The 17,539-nt window shown below is 42.6% G+C and overlaps 1 protein-coding gene across 1 annotated transcript in view; it reads right to left on the bottom strand.

Annotated features, from left to right (window-relative positions):
* Nucleotides 1–17,539, bottom strand: part of PSTPIP2 (proline-serine-threonine phosphatase interacting protein 2) — a 95,666-nt gene that overhangs the window by 50,047 nt on the left and 28,080 nt on the right. The window contains exon 2 of the mRNA XM_023207618.1: nucleotides 5,295–5,395. Coding sequence (XP_023063386.1) covers nucleotides 5,295–5,395 — 101 coding nt within the window. The remainder of the gene's footprint in view (nucleotides 1–5,294; nucleotides 5,396–17,539) is intronic.

The raw sequence follows: 17,539 nt of genomic DNA, 5'->3' as shown, positions 1-17,539 counted from the left end.
TCCACTAAACTTCAGTGTTCTTGTCTGTAAAAGGAAGCTAATGATATATTCCCTACTTGGCTTCTACCCTAAATATAACAATATTAGTAAAGGTTATGGAACTTGCCTAAGATCAGTGGGTACCATTTACCCAGTATGTATTGTGTACCAGCTACTGTATTGGGCACAGTGTACTGGTTAATAGCAGATTCCAGGGCCCAAATTTTCTAGGTTTGAAACTGTATCTACAGCTAATTAGCTGTCTGACCTAAGGCAAGTTCCATAGCCTCTCTGAACCTCAATTTCTTCAATTATAACATAAGGATGAGAAAACTTACCATACAGAGTTTTTATGAGAATTAAATAATATATACAAAACACATTGTAGCTTCCATAGAGTAAGCTTTCAATAAACAGAAGCTATTAATATAATCTCATTTAATCATCCCTAGCTACCCTCTAAGGTATGATTAAACTTATTTTTATAGTTCTCATTTTCTGCTCATATCAGGAGCTCATTATATAATATTTCACCACATCTGGGCATCTGAGGGTGGGAGAGTCCACGGGCTTGGGCTACCAGTGACAAGATGGCTTCATTTTAATTGTTAACTGGCTGAAAGACTTCAGACTAAAGTCCTATGTAGAATGTTTCCTTTAAAGAGAAATAAGGTCCTTTAAAGAGAAATAAGGTCGGGTTGCTCACGCCTATAATCCCAGCACTTTGGGAGGCTGAGGCAGGCCAGATCACTTGAGACCAAAAGTTCAAGACCAGCCTGGCCAATAGGGAGAAACCCCATCTCTACTAAAAATACAAAAATTAGCTGGGTGTGGCAGTGCACACCTGTAATCCCAGCTACTCGGGAGGCTGAGGTGCAAGAATTATCTGAACCCGAGAGGCGGAGGTTGAAGTGAGCCGAGATTGCACCACTGTACCCTAGCCTGGATGACAGAGCGAGACTCTGTCTTTAAAAAAAAAAAAAAAAAATGGAGAGAAATGAAAGAAGAGGACAATTTGACCTGGACTTGGAAGGATGGGGAGAATTCACTCAGGCATCAAGGAAAAAGGAGGACTTTCCAGGTGGGGAAATTCTGAAGTAAAGAGGTACAGGCAGAGACATCCAAAGCATGCTCACCAATAAACCCATCTGACTGAAGTAGAGAGAATGGGTATAATGAGTGAGATTGTATAAACAGAAAAGAGAAGGAGACTGTGTCTGTGCTGGGAACTAGCCCATCTCCCCAGATCGCCACCAGCCATTTTGCCGGTGTTGATGAATCATAAACACAGGGGTTGTATGAGACCCCCATCCTCACCGCCCCTCCGGACCATTCTGGGTTCTGTCACTTTCTAGATTCCCCTGGTAAATTACTTAAACCTCATCTACAAAGCTACACTTCTGTTCCAAGAAACCTTATGCAGCCAATATAAGTACCAAAGGGATGTGTAAGCCTCAATGTTATGGTTATATTACGTAACTATTCAGATGTTGGCTGTGGTTGCCAGCATCACCTCTATTATTGTTGTGCTCTTCCAGCTGAGAGAAGGGTAAACCAGATAAATTTACAATTCACTGATAGAGTGTTTGTTACTATGTTTTGTTACTTACAGTATTATTTAATTATATATTAATTAATTTAATTAATATCAATTTTGATTTAATATTATTACAATATTAACTGTTAATATGTTACAGTATTAATTGTAACAATTAATTGTAGTAGTTATTAACAATTATTATAACAATGTTGTAGTTATAAACAATTATTGTTATAATTGTTAACAATTATTAATTATTAACAATTATTGTAACAGTTATTACAATAACCCTGTATGTTAACTGTTCTCATCCTTATGTTACAATTGAAGAAACTGAGGTTCAGAGAGATTATGGCATTTGCCTAAGGTCAGACAGCTAATAAGGGGTAATATGGTTTCAAACCTAGGAAAGTTGGGCTTTGGAATCTGCCCTATGTATCTAGCAAGCCTTCAATAAACAGCAGTTATTATATAATCTCATTTAATCACCTGTATCTACCCTCTGAGCTAACTTTATTTTTATATGTCTACCCTGGATGCAAGAATCTGCCCTATGGGTGGCAAGAAAGGCAGCCTCCCTGTCCCTCCAGAGCAGCACATGAGCGGCTCCTTGCACTGGGGTGATTGTTCTGTCCAACCCCACGGACTGCAGATGAATTTACTGCAATCTGTCTGGGTACAACCAACGAAAAGGGTATTTCCTAGTTCCCGTAATGGAGGTAAAATGTGGCACGGAGGGGTGCAGTGCTGGGTTCCATCCAGGGAAGAGAAGGCCGTGGGAGCTCACCAGGAAGTATAGTATCTCCCCCTTCCCCTTGCCACTAAACTGCCAGAAATTCGAGAGGCCCATGGTAGGACTTTGACACTTTTGGAAAGTCTTAAAAGTACCCCATTACATATAGGGCATGTTTAGCCATGTACCATATAAAAGTCTTATAAATGTATGTGTATTAAATTTGATGAACTCAAAATAATAAATAACATATGACATTGGACAAGAGGTGGTTGTTCAAAAATAATTATTACATATAACAGTCTGTTATCTTTGCCCCTGTAGTGGTGTGTGTTTGCCTCTTGTCTCTAAGAACCACAAATATCCCAGGGTTCTACATGTAATTTTTGTTTGTTTGTTTTTTGTTTTTGTTTTGAGACGGAGTTTCACTCTTGTTGCCCAGGCTGGAGTGCAATGGCGAGATCTCAGCTCACTGCAACCTCTACCTCCTGGGTTCAAGTAATTCTCCTGCCTCAGCCTCCCAAGTAGCTGGGATTACAGGCATGTGCCACCACGCCCAACTAATTTTGTATTTTTAGTAGAGATGGGGTTTCTCCATGTTGGTCAGGCTGGTCTCGAACTCTCAACCTCAGGTGATCCACCTGCCTCGGCCTCCCAAAGTGCTGGGATTACAGGTGCGAGCTACCACGCCCGGCCTCTACATGTAATTTATGACAGCTCAGTCATACAACGTTTAAGACTCAAGGAGGATGTTTCAGTCATATTAGATTATGGCACAAATGCAGCCGACTGAGTCTCAGTTCCCACAAGCATCCTGCACCCACCTGAACAAGAGGAAAGCTGGACCCCCACGCCTGGAGGACTGTACTTCTGCACATGAATTACCCTTGAACAGGACACAGTGGAGGAACAAACACACAGGCTCAATGACAGCAGCTTCCTTCCTGCAAGCGTGCCACAGGAACAGAGGCCCAAAGCCAAGCAGGCCACACACTCAGGGGCTGCATCTCCACGCCCAGGGCATGCCTATCTGACACACTGATATAATGTCTGCAGATTCTTCCCCAAAATTGGAAAGCACAAGACTGACTTCTTTTTGCTATAAAACCCATGGGAGGAAAGAGAACATATACTAGAAATACAATATAAATAATAATTTTTATTCTCCATATATTTCCTACTCTTGTGTATTTTTGTGAATCATTTTTAAAAGAGAACTTAGCTTTGGGGTCCTATTTGGACTAGTGTTTTTCAACTGTGGGTCGCGACCCATTTGTGAGCCATAAATAAATTCAATGGATTGTGACCAGCAATTTTTTTTTGAAAGACAGGATCTCACTCTGTCACCCAGGCTAGCGTGCAGTGGTGCAATCAGAGCTCACTGCAACCTTGAACTCCTAGGCTAAGTGATCCCCCGACCTCAGCCTCCTGAATAGCTGGAAGACTAGCATTTTAAAATTAAATACAATTGGATAAATTGACAAGGTAGTCCTGTTTCATTGTTTTGTTTATGCACGTGTGTACTGGGTGGCTGTGTAAAATATATTTTTTTGAGGGTCACATTCAAAAAAGTATGGAAGCCACTGATTTAGACAAACCCCACTGTATCAGGGGACCCTTGGATGGTCTTGCCAGGCAGTCAGTACCTGGGGTCCTGAGCCAACAGATACTTCCTTCCTCTGCAGATGTATTCCAAGGCCATTTCATTCCCAGGAGGACATTTATGGAAGTCATAAATGGAGGAGGAACAGAAAAAAGCAGAGTCCTCTGCAATCTCTAGATCCTTCATGCTCATGAAACTCTGTCCTAGCACTGTTGAAGGAAGGAGGAAGCCCACCGCCAGTGTTTGTAAAAAGAAAGACACACTTTTTAACTGGATGTCAACGCTGTCAACCATCTTGGGTAGAAAAGAAGGGAACTGCTCCCTTAAAGAGGGAGGAGCAGCGGCCAGCTCCACAGCGCTGACAGTAGCTGAGCCTCTCTCGGTTCACCCCTCCTCAGGCCTCCAGGTCCTCCAGACCTTTGGGATGGCTCAAGGAGACAGGCCTCACCACCCAAGGGCTGGGCAACCAGTGAGAGTAAGTTTGATCGTTACCTAATTTTCTCTTGAGTAGAAAGTGAGAGAGTTGACCAAAAACACTTTGATGTCTGTATCTCTGGGTTCTGAGCCTTTCGCTTACTGCCTTACAAATAGAACGTGTTCATTGATTTGAATCTTGGCAAAGATCCTGATCTTTGGCCCCAAATCCTCTTAACATATTCTTTCATCCAGAACCTCTGTAAAATGGAATATTCTAGATGAGTAAGTTTCCACAAAACTAAGGTTTTTTGTTTGTTTGTTTGTTTTTATCTTATCCATTTTTAAAAAGAAGAAGATAAGAAAACCCTCTAAACCATGGCAGTTCCCCATGGACCACCATGCCCTGCCACCCCCAGGAGCGTCGTGATCAACTTCACCGCTTTCCCACAGCTCCTCATCCTCCTGGTCTCTGAGCTGCGCTCTGCCTCCCTCTAACCACGTGGGCCATCTGATTCCCACCTCAAGCTTGCTGTTCTCCCAGATATTCAGGTACTTCTTCACCTGTCAAATCCACCTCACCCTCTGAGGGCCACCACAAGGACCTACTCCTCCATGAAGCCACCCCGTCCTGTATTTTATTTCCTCCTTTCTTTACCTCCCTCCTTCCCTCTCTCCTTCCTTTTTCCTTTCCTCTCCTTTCCTTCTTTGCCAATCCTCAGCGGTCGCCTCCTCAGCAGTCTAAAAGCTACATCATGGGGTCTTTCAGTGTTATTTGTAACACAGTACTAAGTATATTTTGTTTCTTATTATAATTCGTTCACAGTTTCATCATAAATCTTATGTGTCAAACTTGTTTCTAAGAACTTTAGGACAGAAGTATCATGTACTTCTCGGGTATCATCCCATAACCTAGAGCAGAGGGTCTTCAGAACCATTAAACACAAATGAAAAATAGGAAATTGTTCCTTGTCTGTGTGGAGACATCTTGGCCCACCCTCTTCAGAGAGGACAGGGCATCGTACCTTTCTTTTAGAAACTCTTCAAACTCTTTGCAGTTCTTGCGGCCATTGTTCAGATGCTGGATAATGCTGTCGTAGCCGACGGTGCTGAGGATGTCTGCGCTCTGGGGGAAAGACAACATAGCATCAGACCAGGAACGGAAGGCAGCCCCGAGGCCGGAGAGAAGATGGGGCAAAAGAAGTGAGAAGCTGGCCATAGAACGTTGCTGACTCACTTTGAGATGGTGCAGGGACCCCCTTAGGAGCCTGTCAGGCTTCTCCACCCTCACCCTGGAGATGGAGGAACATGTTTCAGTTCCTTCAAGGAAAATTCCAGGTATCTAGCTAGCCCTGCAACCAGAAATTAGGGAAGTGAATGAATAATCCACCGAACAAGCCACCCAAGTAAGTCAGGGTCACAAGATATTTGGTTCCCTACAGAAACAAAGATAACATCTTTACATACATCCTTGAGTTGTTTTTCAGAAACCAGGACTCTCACCCAATGACAAATGCTGATCACAGTCATGTTGACCTTCGACATACTGGAACCAGGAAACCAATAAAGAAGTTCCAGAAATTCCTAAGCCCCTAACTCACTTTGGAAACCCCCTCATTCCTGCCTTTAAAAAACCTTGCTTGTAGGTCAGGAGATCGAGACCATCCTGGCTAACACGGTGAAACCCCAACCCTACTAAAAATACAAAAAACTAGCCGGGCGAGGTGGTGGGCGTCTGTAGTCCCAGCTACTCGGGAGGCTGAGGCAGGAGAATGGCGTGAACCCGGGAGGCGGAGCTTGCAGTGAGCTGAGATCCGGCCACTGCACTCCAGCCTGGGCGACAGAGCAAGACTCTGTCTCAAAAAAAAAAAAAAAAAAAATAAAAACCTTGCTTGTAAGCCATCATGCCCCTCTTCCTTGCTTGGTGCCCTGCAATAAATGCCTTTCTTCCTGTAACTGCAAATCTTTGTGTCAGTGTTGGGCTTTGCCATGCCCAGTGAGCAGATTCAAGTTTAGTTCGGTAACACTTTACCTCCAAGACACCTCCAAGCCGAGAAGAACAATCCAAGAAGTAAGAACACATGTTGTGTGAAACAGTTTTTTAACTGATGAGACTGAAGGGCCACAAAACAGGAAGTGACAGACGAATCACAGGCACATGGATGAGGAAACTGGCTAGGCTGAGGTCCCTCTGTGGATCCTCTACTCACGCCCAAAGTCAGGCAAGGAGAGGGAGAAGGAGCTGGGCACCCAGTCCAGCCTTCTGTCATGTGCTTCCTTATACTGCCAGACGGAAACTGACTTACGCTACAGGACCATGTAACCTGGTGCTATACAATTTTTCTCTATCCTTAAACTTGCCACTGAACTTCACCCTGATAGCTCTTCCTACCACCAGTTAGCACTATTGAGGGTCAAGGGTATCTCTGCAAAAGACAAGCAGCTCTGAGCCAGGAGCCAGGAACCAGGACTCAGGAGTGGGAGAATAGGGCTGTCTGTCCACTGGGAAGCATGAAGCATGCTCTCCATTGTCATTGGCCCCAATTAGGGGAGAAGGACTATATATATGTGTGTGTGTGTGTGTGTGTGTGTGTGTGTGTGTGTGTGTGTGTGTATACACACATATATATATTTTAAATATAGAGTCTCACTCTGTTGCCCAGGCTGGAGTGCAGTGGCACAATCTTGGCTCACTGCAACCCCCGCTTCCTGGGCTCAAGTAATCCTCCTGTCTCAGCCTCCTGAGTAGCGGGGACTACAGGGATGTGCCACCATATCCAGCTACTTTTTGTAGTTTTAGTAAAGACAAGGGTCTTGCCATGTTGCCCAGACCGGTCTCGAACTCTTGACCTCAAGCAATCTGCCCGTCTTGTCCTCCCAAAGTGCTGAACATGGGCCACCATGCCTGGCCAAATTTTTAAATTAGCAACTTATTTGTATTTTATTCTACTGTGCTCTCCAAGGTTGGAGGGACCAGGCTAAGTGCCCCAACCAGCAGCCTCAGATGCAGCACATTTTAAAAATCAAGCCAACAAGTCCCCAAACCAACAAATCAGTACATTAAATAACCCTCCAAAGTGTTCCCTAAGGAGGCTGGTTCCCTAGTTTCCACCCCCGAATGCATACAATGGGTTGTCTGATTCAGACCATAGTCCCTAAGAGGTTGGTTAGCTGGCCTCTGAATGTGCCCTGGGGAGTTTTGAACTCATCCACCCCATCCCAGCCAAGGCAAACCAACCCTTCCCAGCCCCAGTTTGCAGAAGGAAGTGTGGTTCCATATGGGATAAGAGTTTATATATATATATACACTTTAAGTTCTAGGGTACATGTGCACAACATGCAGGTTTGTTACATATGTATACATGTGCCATGTTGGTGTGCTGCACCCGTTAACTCATCATTTACATTAGGTATATCTCCTAATGCTATCCCTCCCCACTCACCCCACCCCATGACAGGCCCTGGTGTGTGATGTTCCCCACCCTGTATCCAAGTGTTCTCATTGTTCAATTCCCACCTATGAGTGAGAACATGCAGTGTTTGGTTTTCTTTCCTTGCGATAGTTTGCTCAGAATGATAGTTTCCAGCTTCATCCATGTTCCTACAAAGGTCATGAACTCATCCTTTTTTATGGCTGCATAGTATTCCATGGCGTACATGTGCCACATTTTCTTAATCTAATCTATCATTGATAAACATCTGGGTTGGTTCCAAGTCTTTGCTATTGTGAATAGTGCTGCAATAAACATACGTGTGCATGTGTCTTTACAGCAGCATGATTTATAATCCTTTGGGTATATACCCACAGACACTTCTCAAAAGAAGACATTTATGCAGCCAATCGACACATGAAAAAATGCTCATCATCACTGGCCATCAGAGAAATGCAAATCAAAACCACAATGAGATACCACCTCACACCAGTTAGAATGGCGATCATTAAAATGTCAGGAAACAATAGGTGCTGCAGAGGATGTGGAGAAATAGGAGTAGTTTTACAGTGTTGGTGGGACTGTAAACTAGTTCAACCATTGTGGAAGACTGTGTGGCGATTCCTCAAGGATCTAGAACTAAGGATAAGGGGTTTCTAAAGATACCTCTCTACCCAGCCCTGGACACTAGAAAAGCAGAATTTGTCTCTTCCATTTGCTGCCACTTATGATGGCCTCGTTGAGCAGACAGCAGTCCCAGAAAGACCCAGTGGACCCAGGCCTGGGGCTGATTTCAACTTGGCACCCTAACAAGCCATTTTGCCTTGCACTTTTTAAGTGGACGTATAAAATCATAAAAACTTTTATAGATTATGAATCTAGGTTAGAAATGTTTAATTCTATGCTTTGTAACTGCTGTTTGAGCACAAATTTAGACCTTAGAAAGCCCAAAATCAACTTCCACCAAAGCCTCATTTGTCTACTGGCCTCCTCCATATATGCCCCTCTGTCTTAGCCAGGAAGGCATCTAACTGCCCCTGAAATACAGCACTCAGCAGCAGCTCTAAGATGATGCTAACATTATCCTCTCCTGAATTCAGATATAGCCCCTCAATTCCCAGGTTTTCTCGAAGACTTCTCTGAGTAGACCCATTACTCCCTTCTCTAGGTTCTCAGAGTCCCTAGCATCTGAATTTGTTATTTGCTATCATGCCTGTGAATACCTTTCTGTCCCAACTCTACTGCAAGTGCTTGCAGCTTCTTTCAAGTTTTGAACTACCCCTGCACCCCCTCCCAAAAAATCTATCTTAATATTATTCACATCAAAGGCCTACAGTAAAATTCTGGAGAATGAAAAGGCCTGTTGTGCTTGCTGCCAGATGCATTAGAAGAGAACAATGAAAATAGATTCCTGAGTGATGAATGAATGGGTACCAAATGGTCAGTGTCAAAACTGGTTTGTAGACAGGAGTCTTTGCTCTTCCCAGAGAAAGACAAGAGAAAGACACTGAGCTTCCTCTTTTCTTTTCTATTTTTTTCATTTTGAGACCGGGTCTCACTCTGTCACCCAGGCTGGAATGCACTGGCATGAACATGACTCACTGCAGCCTCGATCTCCCAGGCTCAAGCAATCCTTCCACCTTAGCCTCCCAAGTAGCTGGGACTATAGGCACACTACCATACTTGGCTAATTTTTTTTTTTAGTAGAGGTGAGGTCTCACTATGTTACCCAGGCTGATCTTGAACTTCTGAGCTCAAGCGATCCTCCCGCCTCAGCCTCCCAAAGTGCTGGAATTACAGGAATGAGCCACCAAACCTGGCCCCTTTTTCTTAATTAAGGATGTAGAAACTCTTTGAGTGAGATTGCACGGGTGGAACTAGGCCAGAGTTTCCTGGAAACACAAACCAAAACCACAGACCTCCCAGCTGCCAGCCTTTAAAAAAACCAGAATTGCTGCCTCAGAGGAGTGGCTGGACTACAGAGGCAGCCAAGAAAGGAAATGCCCAGGAGAAAAGAAAGAGTGCTGAAGGTCAAGTTAAAGTGGTGGAAGACTTGGTCTGGAAACTCCTGCCTATGTTACTCAGAGAACACAGGTGGTAAGTTGACTGACAAAAATAAGCATAGAAGGGCCAAGAAAAAGGGCAAGACATCCTCTAGCATATACTATTTGGTATCATGAGTTAACATCTTTTTAAAAAATCATTTAACTCCTTAAAGGGCATCTGGATTATGCCGAAACCATCATCCACAGTAGTTTCCATATTAATACTGTTTGAGAAATGTCTGTTAATTACATATCAACTACTATGAAGTACTAAAAAGTTTACAAAGCCAGCATAAGATAGAGTTCCTGCAATCAGTTCCTACCATTCATTCAGAGAGTTAGTAAAAGACATGTACATAAAATAAACATGTGTGCACAAGGAAAATTAGAGACTAGTATATAAGACTATACAAAGAAAATACATAATGGATGCAGTAGACAGGAAAGGACAGGATAGGGTCATCAGAGAAGAGAATAAATAAAATTTAGGCCGGGCGCGGTGGCTCAAGCCTGTAATCCCAGCACTTTGGGAGGCCGAGACGGGCGGATCACGAGGTCAGGAGATCGAGACCATCCTGGCTAACACGGTGAAACCCCGTCTCTACTAAAAAATACAAAAAACTAGCCGGGCGACGTGGCGGGCGCCTGTAGTCCCAGCTACTCGGGAGGCTGAGGCAGGAGAATGGCGTAAACCCAGGAGACGGAGCTTGCAGTGAGCTGAGATCCGGCCACTGCACTCCAGCCTGGGCGGCAGAGCCAGACTCCGTCTCAAAAAAATAAATAAATAAATAAATAAATAAATAAATAAATAAATAAATAAATAAAATTTAAATTGAGTCTTTTAAAACTGCTAGCACTGGCCAGGCACAGTGGCTTATGCCTATAATCCCAGTACTTTAGGAGGCCAAGGCAGGCGGATCACTTGAGTCCAGGAATTCAAGACCAGCCTGGTCAATATGGTGAAACCCCATCTCTGCTAAAATGCAAAAATCAGCTGGGCGTGGTGGCTTATGCCTGTAGTCCCAGCTACTCAGGAGGCTGAGGCAGGAAAATCTCTTGAACCCGGGAGGCGAAGGTTGCGGTGAGCCGAAATTGTGCCACTGCACTCCAGCCTGGGCGACAGAGAGAGACTCCATCTCCAAAAAAAAAAGAAAAGAAAAGAAACAGATATCTGAAAAGCCCTATATGTTTAAGGAAATCGAACACGTAATTTGACATTTTCCCACAAAGAAAACATTAGACCCAGATGAATTCACTGTTGAATTCTATCAAACATTTAAGGAAAAAAGTAACACTAATTGCATTCAAACTATTTCAGCAAATAGAAAAATACTTCTCAACTTGTTTTATGAGACTTGCAAAATCCCGTTACCAAAAAAAGACAAGGGCATTATTTTAAAAAATAATAAAGAATATTACACAAAAATATCTCTCATAAACAGAGATGTAAAAACCTTTGCCAAAAAGTATAACACATTATGATCAAGTGGTAGCTCAATAACACAAGTTAACCTTTTTTTTTTTTTTTTTTTTTGAGACAGAGTCTCCATCTGTCGCCCAGGCTGGAATGCAGTGGCACGATCTCACTCACTACAACTTCTCCCTCCTGGGTTCAAGCCATTCTCTATCCTCAGCCTCCCAAGTAGCTGGGGTTACAGGCACATGCCACCACACCCAGCTAATTTTTGTATTTTTTTTTAGTAGAGACAAGGTTTCACCATGTTGGCCAGGCTGGTCTCAAACTCCTGACCTCAAGTGATCCACCTACCTCGGCCTCCCAAAGTTCTGGGATTACAGGCATGAGCCACCATGCCTGGCCTAGTTTAACTTTTGAACGTCAATTAATATAACTCACCATATTAACAGAAAAATATAAGAAAAGTCATACAATCATTTTACAAGATGCAGAAGAAGGATTTGAAAAACTTCCATACCACCTCACAATAGAAAATCAACACATCATTAAGAGAATGGAATGTCCTCAATCTGACAAATAGTATCTACAAAAAGCCTAAAGCTAACAGCCTACTTAAGGTGAAAGACGGAATACTTTCTTCCTAAGATCAGGAACAAGGCAAGGATGTCTGCTCTCACTACTTCTATTCCACACACTGAATGTCCTAGCCAGTGCTAGGCAAGTAAAAGAAATAAAGAACATACATATTGGAAAGGAAAAAGTAAAACTTCCTTATTTGTAGACAACATGATTATGGACAGAAAATTCTAAGAAGTTTACAAAAAAGTTACTAAAACTAGTAAGTTTAACAAGGTTGCAGGACACAAGGTCAATACACAAAAATCTATTGTGTTTCTATAGACCAGTGGCAAAAAAGGAAAGAAAAAAATGTAAACATTTATTTATAATGGCATAATAAAGATAAAGTATACAGGAATAACACAAGAAGTTTTGCAAGATTTCTTCACTGAAAATTACAAAAGGTACAGCTAAAAGAAATGGAAGAAGACCTAAATAAAGGTAGATATATACCATGTTTGTGGATTGAAGGAGTGAATATTGTTAAAATACCAATTTCCCCAAATTGATCTATAGATCCAACACAATCCCAACAAAATCCCGAAAGTCTTTTCTGTAGAAATTTGCAAGTCAAGCCTAAAATTTATAAAGAATTACCAAGGACCTAGAATAGGCAAAAGAAAAAAACAATTTTTAAGAAGAACAAAGTTGGAGGACTGATACCACCTGACTTTGAAACTTTTTTTGACCTGGGTGTGGTGGTGCACACCCCCACCTGTAGTCCCAGCTCCTCAGGAGGCTGAAGGAGGAGACTCGCTTGAGCCCAGGAGGTTGAGTCTGCAATGAACTTTGCACCACTGCACTCCAACGTGGACGACAGAGCAAGAGCCTGCCTCAACAACAACCGAAAACCAACTATTTTTGAAGCTATGGTAACAGAAACAGTATGTACCTTTCAGAGGACAGACAAATAGACCAATGGAACAGAATAGAATGCAGAAACAGTTTTTTTTAAAAAAAAGTTTAACCTGTGTATTTCCTTATATATGGTCAACTGACTTTCAACAAAGTTGCCAAAGCTATTGAATGGGAAAATGGTAGTCTTTCCAACAAAGGCTCTGGAATACGCAGGCTCTGGAATAGCAGGCTCTGGAATAACTGCATAAACTTGCTGGGGGGAAAAGCCTCTACTCATTCCATGCTGCAGGGCCTCTGATAACTTATTTCTATGCTCCTTTTCACCTCTTCTATCCTCCCATGGCCTCTGGGCAGAAGGGTAAGGAGTAGAGGGGAAGCAAACAGCACCTGCAGTCTCCAAAGCCACCGTCAGGGTTATAGGTCCTGCTGCTGAGCACATCTAGTTCTGTGCTGCTTCTCCAGCCCACTCCTCTTATGACGTCTGTTATACAACCTCTATAGACATGGGCTCCAGGGATTAGCAGGCTAGAATCACTCAGGCAGCTTGTTAAACACGCAGACCCCTCAGTCCCACCCCAGCCCTGCTAATTCTGAACCTGGGGCGGGGCACGGCAGTCTCTACCTTTCTATACACCTTCCAAGTGACTTGGAATGCAGTTTGACAATTGTGGCCATTCAAAATATAAAAGACTAAAAGAACCATCATGGTTCCTGCTGAGAGGAGCTTATAAGAGGAAGAAAGCAGGATGCAAGCCTGTGAAAATAAAGAAGACTACAGAATGGGGAGGTGAGAGAATGTCAGAAATACAAAGAAGAGGCCAGAGAAGACCCTCCGTGGTTTGCATTTCATTTTTTTAAAAACCTCCAATCTTGAGTAAAACATGCAAGTTGGCAATGATGGCTTTTGGAAGCCCAGAGAGCCCCACTAGAACAGGGAGGAGGCCAGTTACTTTGCATCTCATACAAAGGCTGCAGTTTATTTGGTGCCTGGGCATAGGGTGCGTAAGTGCGCTGCACTTTGCATTAAAGAACCACATGTTCCACAAGCACAGTGAGACAGGAGGTCTTTCTATGTTTTACAGGTGGAGGAAACAAAGCTCTAGAAGCTTTCCTTATTTGCTTTCGTTTTCACTGCTTCCCACCACTATGAAAAATTTTAATTCTTAACTAACAATATTATCCAAATCTCTCAGTTATTTATTAAGAGCTATAAAACATTGGACTTGGGATAAACCACAAAGTTCATTTTACCTCCCTATGCTGTCAACCTTGATCTTTCTTTCCTGTTTACTTACCACTCTATGAGGTAAAACCAAATGGATCAAATTCTGCATATATGGATTATTATTAATTAATATTAATAATTATGTCTAGGGCCAGGCACGGTGGCTCATGCCTATAATCTCAGCACTTTGGGAGGCCAAGGTGGGCAGATCATGAGGTCAGGAGTTCGAGACCAGCCTGGCCAACATAGTGAAACCTTGTCTTTACTACAAATACAAAAATTAGCCAGGCATGGTGGCGCGCACCTGTAGTCCCACATACTCAGGAGGCTGAGGCAGGAGAATCGCTTAAACTCGGAAGGTGGAGGTTGTGGTGAGCCAAGATCATGCCACTGCACTCCAGCCTGGACAACAGAGTGAGACTCTGCCTTAAAATAAAAAACAAAAATACGTCTAATATACATTGAGTACTTGCTGTGTGCCAAATAGCATACCAAGTATTTTGCATGGAATATCTTGTTGAATCCTTACCACAATGCTATGACATAGGTATCATTATTAAATATCTTCCTATAAAGGACAGACCATTGAGGCTCAAAATCTATATTTTGAAACAGACTATAGTCTGAATTTTTAAACCACTCAACTACATAGCTTCCCTTATTTGAGGAACAAGGACCATACCTAACTCTTTGTCCATTAGTCCATTTCCTTGCAATTCTAGATGCAACACACCCACGCTTTCACGCTACACTTCGGTTTGAGTGGCAATTCTACCATTCGCATACTATGTGACTTTGAGCTAAAGACTCAATCTCTCTCACTGTTAATTTACTAGACTGTAAAATGGGGAATATTGGAAGGATTAAAGGAGGTCACATGCTTTGAGTTTGTCAACTGCTTCAAGAATTAAAAGAATGAAGAAGACAAATTTGGATTTTTCAAGACCAGGCACGTTAGCAAAAAAGGATGTGTTTGGACCCTGTGAATTTTTTCATTGAAAGCAAACAATGGTGAAATAAACGTAGTCTGTTAGATATTCAAAAATGTGTGTATTGTCATCTGGGAAGGAGTTGGAGACGTGTCAGATATATATACCTTAGCAAAGGATATGAAAACGACTGTTAGCACGTCAGTATGTTCAGCCATGTTCTCCCAAGCCTAAGGTCAAAGTCACTATAATGGTTGTGTCCCTCAACCTTCTTAAATAATGGTAGTGGACATTGCAGACAAGCATGAAATTCCACCCCAGTTCCTGCTTCAGTGTTATTCCACAAACCTACAACCTGCCCACCTCGCCTCCTACAACCCTGAAAAATCCTCGGCGTCATCTAGGCTAGATTCACACTTGACATTTTCATATGTCTAAATGTCCGTACCCTCAAGTCAGCAGGTAATTTAAAATGGCAACTTCACTCGATTCAAAATAAGTTAAGTGAAAGTAGAACCTCAGAAAACGTGCAACCCAAGAACACATTAGAAAAAAAAAAATAGAAGAATATGTACAACCCAAACACTGAAAGTAATTTTCTTCTTAGCACTTTCCTACATTTTCTAAACTTTCTACAATATATTTACACTATGTTTATAATCTGAAGTCTTTCTCCCCATCTCCATCCCTTAATGGCAAATCGAACTTTTTTGTTTATCGCACATCTGTTACCAAGCCACACTGAAAAAACACGTGATCCACAGCAACAACAGAAAACAGGCAGGGGCCCAATGAAGAAACTGGAGATTTGTAAGAATTTCTGTAACAGAAAAAGCAAATGGGACTAGATAGAAGTCGGAAGACAGTATTCCAACCCAGACAAGACAAAGAAGGAAGTACGCAAACTTTTCCAACACAATCCTAGAACTGAAGCCCCAAGCTCTCCATCAGCAGGGGCTGAAATTGGAGCTGCCTCAGAGAAATCGGCAGGGTGTTTGGAGGTCACTGGGAACCCAGCCAGTGATCTGCCCCACTCCAGGAGGAAGCAGAGCAGCTGGTTCTGACATTTGTGCCAAGGTTGCAGTTGGTCCGAGGACTCCACCCCGCAACAGGCGCCTAACATGGGCATGAAAACTAGAACAGCAAAGGCACTGTCCCCAGCAGTCTTCAAAGCTTCCACAGTGAAAAGTTACAGAAAAAAAGGATAAGCACAGCTCTGAGGCCCTCTGAATGCCCTCCACTTCCTGGGCAATGCCTTTCCCAACTTCTCACTACAGACAGAGATAAAAATATCAGAAATTGTTAATACAAGTATCTACTTAGAAAACCAGAGATTAAAGTGAAAAACTGGGAACAAAATATAAATATACAAAAAAGCAACAGCCTTCTTATATGTTAACAATAACCTTTTAAAATGTAATTTAAGGGAGGCCGAGATGAGTGGCTCACAAGGTCAGGAGATCGAGACCATCCTGGCTAACATAGTGAAACTCTGTCGCTACTAAAAATACAAAAAATTAGCCGGGCGTGGTGGCAGGTGCCTGTAGTCCCAGCTACTCGGGAGGCTGAGGCAGGAGAATGGCGTGAACCCAGAAGGCGGAGCTTGCAGTGAGCCGAGATTGCACCACTGCACTCCAGCTTGGGCAACAGAGCCAGACTCCATCTAAAAAAAAAAAGGTAATTTAAAATACAAAGATCCTATTCAAAATGCCAACAAAATCTTTAAAACGCCTAGAAATAAGTCTTTTTTTAAGTGAAAACAAGTTTATTAGAAAAGTAAAGGAATGAAAGAATAGTTACTCCATAGGCAGACCAGCCTAGAAATAAATCTTTTTGAAGCAATACTACCAAACATTGCCAAAGAACACAGAGAAAGACCTCAATACAGCCTAGAAATAAGTCCTAGATGAAGATGGGAAAATCCAACACCGGAAAGAGTCAGTTCTACCCAAATAAATCTAGAAAGTTAAAACAATTCCAATTAAAATCAAAATTCTGGGATTTCTTTTTAAATTTAAATGATCTGCCACCACACCAAGCCAACTTAAGTGATTTTGGACACAATATTTTGACTACGTACTCCTAGCCAAAGATTTAAAAAAAAAGTACAAATATGAAACTCTAGCTTGTTTTCACAACGGTATGGTTAGCAGTTCTGAAACTGCTTATTGTGGATAATGGGAGCCAGGTTTCTCATAGAAAAAGGAACAGTGGCATGCTGGAGCTGGCTTACTTAGTAAGAATCAATCGTACACATCTCTTTCTAATTCTCCATTCAGTAATGTCATGTTGCTAGCTTGAAACTGGCCATGGAAGGGAGCTTTTATACCATGAATGCTGGCAAACATTGCCTATCAGGCTTTTTATCTACTGGAGAACCAGTTGTTAAACATCTGCCAGCACACCACTAGAAGGGAATGGAAACTACAAGTGAAGGAAAGCTAGAATAAACGCTATGATGTTGAAATGGAATTGGAGGTGTCATTATACATAAATGTATTTTCTAGCTCTGTCTGTTGGGAAATCCTGGAAACATACAAATTGCAATGAGCTTCCCTAGAGCACAAATCTTAGTTTCTTTTTTTTTTTTTTTTTTGAGACGGAGTCTCGCTCTGTTGCCCAGGCTGGAGTGCAGAGGCTGGATCTCAGCTCACTGCAAGCTCCCCCCCCTGGGTTTACACCATTCTCCTGCCTCAGCCTCCCAAGTAGCTGGGACTACATACAGGCGCCCGCCACCTCACCCGGCT

The sequence above is a fragment of the Piliocolobus tephrosceles genome, chromosome 18 (assembly GCF_002776525.5).
Source record: "Piliocolobus tephrosceles isolate RC106 chromosome 18, ASM277652v3, whole genome shotgun sequence".
NCBI lineage: Eukaryota > Metazoa > Chordata > Mammalia > Primates > Cercopithecidae > Piliocolobus > Piliocolobus tephrosceles.
Note: the sequence above shows the minus strand (reverse complement) of the source record. Positions and strands in the feature narration are given on the sequence as shown.